The sequence below is a fragment of the Papaver somniferum genome, chromosome 1 (genome assembly GCF_003573695.1).
Source record: "Papaver somniferum cultivar HN1 chromosome 1, ASM357369v1, whole genome shotgun sequence".
Classification (NCBI taxonomy): Eukaryota; Viridiplantae; Streptophyta; class Magnoliopsida; order Ranunculales; family Papaveraceae; genus Papaver; species Papaver somniferum.
The window spans coordinates 178918884-178923652 of NC_039358.1; the positions used below are offsets into that span (position 1 = coordinate 178918884).

At 40.7% G+C, this 4769-nt stretch overlaps 1 protein-coding gene across 1 annotated transcript; it reads right to left on the reverse strand.

Annotated features, from left to right (window-relative positions):
- Nucleotides 1-2317: 2317 nt before the first annotated feature.
- LOC113355012 (uncharacterized mitochondrial protein AtMg00310-like) lies at nucleotides 2318-2854 on the reverse strand. Its single transcript, XM_026597883.1, has one exon. The coding sequence runs from the start codon at nucleotides 2852-2854 to the stop codon at nucleotides 2318-2320; it is 537 nt and encodes a 178-aa protein (XP_026453668.1).
- Between the last annotated feature and the right edge of the window lie 1915 nt (nucleotides 2855-4769).

A 4769-nucleotide genomic window follows, 5' to 3' on the forward strand; every position in this document is an offset into this window, starting at 1 on the left:
GTCCAAAGGTCATGTTTGAAGAAGTTAGAGACTGGAAAGAATATGGAACATTGGGTGCAATCGAGCCAAGGCTAAATGGGTCAGGGGATAAGAGAGGCATGGCAGATTCGGTAAGAGTTTGGTGGGATTTTCATTGCCGAGAATTCAGTCCCAAGGTTGTTGTTGCCATTGGATATTGCTGATGAACTGTTGCGGTTTGATGAGTATTAGGAAGTCGAAAAGAATCAGGAAAGTTGGTCCTTGTTCAATACGAAATTGCAGGGAGGAAGGAAGCTATAAAAAAAAGAAAACCTAAAGCTACATCATCTCATACCCCCTCTTCACGACTGCACACAACCCTAGTTTCAGCGAGCTTTTGCTCGCTGAACAACCATTATTCCATTACCACCTGCATATCACCACCAGCATACATCCCATCTCACCTGCACAGCTCCAACCATCAGCACATCACCTTCAGAGTTCCATCATCACTTGCATATCACCTGCATAGCATTCCACCACTTTACCACCTGCATATACAGCACCAGCTCAGAGTTCTTGTCTGCGCCATACTACAGCACCGAGCATAATTCGTAATCACCAAGCCACCAGTCCGTATGTCCACAACAATCACCAGTCCATCCGCACCATCACCTGCTGTCTATTTGGTTTGCTTAGTTAGTTTTACATTCAAGTTTTCTGTTTTCTTCTATGCCATGAACTCCAGTAGCTAAATTCTTGTTTGGTTAGGGATATTTCAGAAGCTATGTGATTTGATTTTTATTCTCAATATCGTTTTATTGCTTGTCTTTTACCGTGTTTATGACCATGAATTGTTTGCGAGTTGTTTGAGTGGCCAATTAGACAACTTGTTTGCAATGCTAATGCTAGATTTTAGAACCTTAATCCGTAATTGTTATGGTAATACAATCACAAGTAGCAAAACATCAACGTCGCAATGGGATGTTGTGGATTTTGATGTGTATTTGACAACCCTAAGTTAACATGTCGAACTTACGAGCATGTGGTTAGGATCAATTCGACTCATAGAACATATCGGTTGGTTAAGTTACACTAGAGAGCTTATTTAAAGTGGCTTGATTGACTAGACACGAGTAGAGAACTTATTCTACGAAGTGACTTTGGAGTTTAATGAACTTGTTGAACTTATAACTTGTCTAGGATTGTTTGTAAACGTATTTTGAAGAAGATTCATGTTCACTAGCGGAGAAAAACCCCCTAATCATTCTCATCCTCATTGTTTTCATTAATATTTGTTTCGTAGTTTTTGCATTATTCATATTTTCAGAGATTAAATCGACAACTTTAGCTCAACTCTCCCTTAGGAACGAACCTGCTTATCCTTGTGCTACACTTGTTAGTGTAAGAAGAGTAAGGAATACATTTTTTGTGAGTTTGACACCTCATCATTCTCCCAAGCAGCATGATGAATACCTTCATTAACTTCCTTGATCACTAACTCTGCATCCATCTCGAATCTTGCGAATTGAACATCTAATTCTTCTGCACACTGCATTGCCTGCAGAAGTCCCATGCATTCTGCCGCTTCAGCACTCATGAGTCGATTGGAATAATTGCATCTTGCTTGGATGAAATATCCTGCATAAGAACGACAGATTAGTGCCCATCCTGAGTAAGCAGTATGATTAATAACTTTAAAAGAAGCATCACAAAAGAAAGATAAATAAGGGGATGGTGGTGGATTCCAGATAGTCATTGTGTGTTGCACGCTGTTTTGACTATTATGATGTTGTTTCAACATATGCTTTCCCTTGGATTCATTCAACAGCTGAAAGATCCGTATAACCTCAACCGGATTTGGTTTTATATCCTCAAAAACATATTTACAACGAGCTTTCCAGATCTCCCAAAGTGTGTTTTCCATAATAACTGTCCAATTCATGATCAGATTATTGAACTCATTATCAAACCAACTTTGAATCCACTCTTGAACTGAAGAGTTATTGCTAGGCATGTTTCTCCTAACTCCTGGTGTTGTAAACCATATGGCTCTGACAAAAGGATAATCCCACAACATTTGTTTTGTTGTTTCAATGTCTTGCTTGCAAAATTTACACTGCTAGTCAATCATATACTTTCACAGAAAGTGTTTTACTCTTGGTAGAGTAGGTACTTTCCAGATCTTCTTCCAGGTTTCTGCTGCTGCTACATCAATGATAGGACCTCCACTTTTCAGTTCCACCAATTTTGTATATGCTGACTTAACAGTAAAGTCATCATTCCTTGTCAAAGTCCATATAAGTTTATCTTCCCCTTTCTGCGGTATTGTCGTTTGTAGTATCTTCATAGCGTCCTGCTAGTTGAATAGTTGTTGCACCACTGTCACCTTCCATGATTTTGTATCATGATCAATGAGATCTGCAACTTTGCTGTAAATATTTGCGATTTCTGAATCCACAGCTGGAACAGGAGGTTCTTGTTTGCCTAAGATCCATATATCAGACCAGATGGAGATATTGTGTCCATTACCAACTAACCAGAAGCTAAATTTGAAAATGAACTGCATACTCCCTTGAATACTCTGCCAGGCCCAAGTTGAGTTTTTCTTCTTCTTTGCATGCAAGCCTGTAGAAGTTGGAGAATATCTTTCTTTTAAGGATTTAGCCCATAGCTTGTCTCCATTCTTTAATAATCTCCATGCTACTTTTTCCAAGAGAGCTCTATTGAAGCATTTTAAATCTCTGAACCCCATACCTCCATTCCACTTGTGCTTGTTAATAGATGGCCAACCAATAAAATAGAAACCTCCAGATTCTTCCTTTCCCCACCAAAAATTACGTTGAATACTGTCTACTTCCTTTATGGTAGCATATGGAACCTTGAAAATGCCCATGTAATGTGATGGCATGGTATTTAGAACATGTTTCACAAGTATTGATCTTCCTGACTGGTTAATGAACTTCCCCCTCTATTTGGTTAAACAATTTTTTGTGTTCACCACCAGACTTGAGAAAGAAGTAGTTTTGTTCCTGTTTAAGAAGAGTGGTATTCCCATATACTTCTCTTCAAGATTTATCTCCTTCATCTTCAAGCTCCTTAGTAAGATTCGGCGGTGCCTTGGGTGCATGTTTTTTTAGAAGAAAACAACAGATTTCTGAAAATTTATTTGTTGTCCTTACATGTTGCTGAATGACTTTATCACCTGAAGTAGATTGGTGACATTGTGTATATCAGCCTTGATAAAAACAAGACAATCATCTGCGAAAAGCAGATGGGTGACTTGAGGGGCTTTTCTCGAAATCTTGATACCCTAAATTCTACCATCCATCTCAGCTTTGGCTAATGCACGAGTGAAGACTTCCATCGTAAGTAAGAATAAGTATGGAGAGATGGGATCTCCCTGCCGTATCCCCTTGTTGGTTTGAAAGCCTTTCCTGGAGTGCCATTTAGAAGAATTTGAATGTCAGTAGTACTTACACATTCCTGTATGAAACTGCACCATTTAGAATTGAACCCTAATTGGTTCATTACTCTGTCAAGAAAATCCTACTCGACACGATCAAAAGCTTTAGACATGTCGAGTTTAAGAGCCATGTAGCCTTTCTTCGTTTTGTTTCTGTTCATGCAATGAATAAGCTCATGAGCCAATGTGATGTTATCACCAATTTGTCTTCCTGGTACGTATGCGGCTTGCATAGGGGAAATGATCTTTTCTAGTTGCAGTTTTAACCTGTTTGCCAAAATTTTCGAGATGATCTTGTATGTTGAGTTACACAAAGCTATTGGCCGATAATCACCTGGAGTTTTTGGTAGCTTGCATTTGGTTATAAGACATAAGTTAGTCTTATTTATCTTTCTAAGCAATCTTCCAGTACGGAAGAAACTTTGTATCATGTTGATGACATCATCTTTTATCGTGCTCCAGTTTGCTTGGAAGAATCCCGGTGGATATCCGCCTGGTCCTGGTGCTTTCCAAGGATGCATTTGCTTCAATGTATTGTAGATTTCATCCTCAGTAGGCATTCTTGTGAGAAACTCATTATCTTCTTCAGTGATACAGGGTGGCAAGAGATTGAGCAGATCCTCATCTGTGTATGGGTTAGCAGTAGACATTATGTAATGACCCGTCCTTCCACCGATATTGTCCCCACTTATCCACTGCGGTCATCCGGCAGTGTGGGGTTTTCAACGGGCATCCCTAGATTACTCCCCCCCGAGCACGCTTAACTGCAGAGTTTTCCGCCAACTCTGGAGCCAACTGTGCTGAAAAGGCCTCGGTATAATGTAGACATTCCTTGTGTCCTATGAGAGGAGTATCTCGCATAATCCCCAAACATACTCCCCTACCCGAGCATAAGAGACGACCCCTAGTTGTATCCCAACTAACACCGATATTGTTCCCACTTACCCACTGCGATTATCCATAAGTGTGAGATTTTTAACGGCACTACTACGGATATCCAGCAGCAGCTTCCCGAGAGGTCACCCATCTTGTGACTACTCCTGGACGAGCACGCTTAACTGAGAAGTTTTTCCCACAACTCAGTCAAGTGAACCCATCATGCCTCGGTGTTAGGAAAGGACAAACCATTACTTATATTACATTCGGTCAACCACTGCCGAATATCGGGTATTACAATACCACCACCTTAAATTGGAGCCGTCCTCGGCTCCAGAATATATTCGCAAGCCCAGATCTCCGATGTTCCCTGCCCCTCATGAGAAGCACCTGGATCAACCCCGTACAGCGTACCTTCCCACCCTCGGCAGGTGACCCGTCGTCGGCTCTGATACCATTTGTAATAATC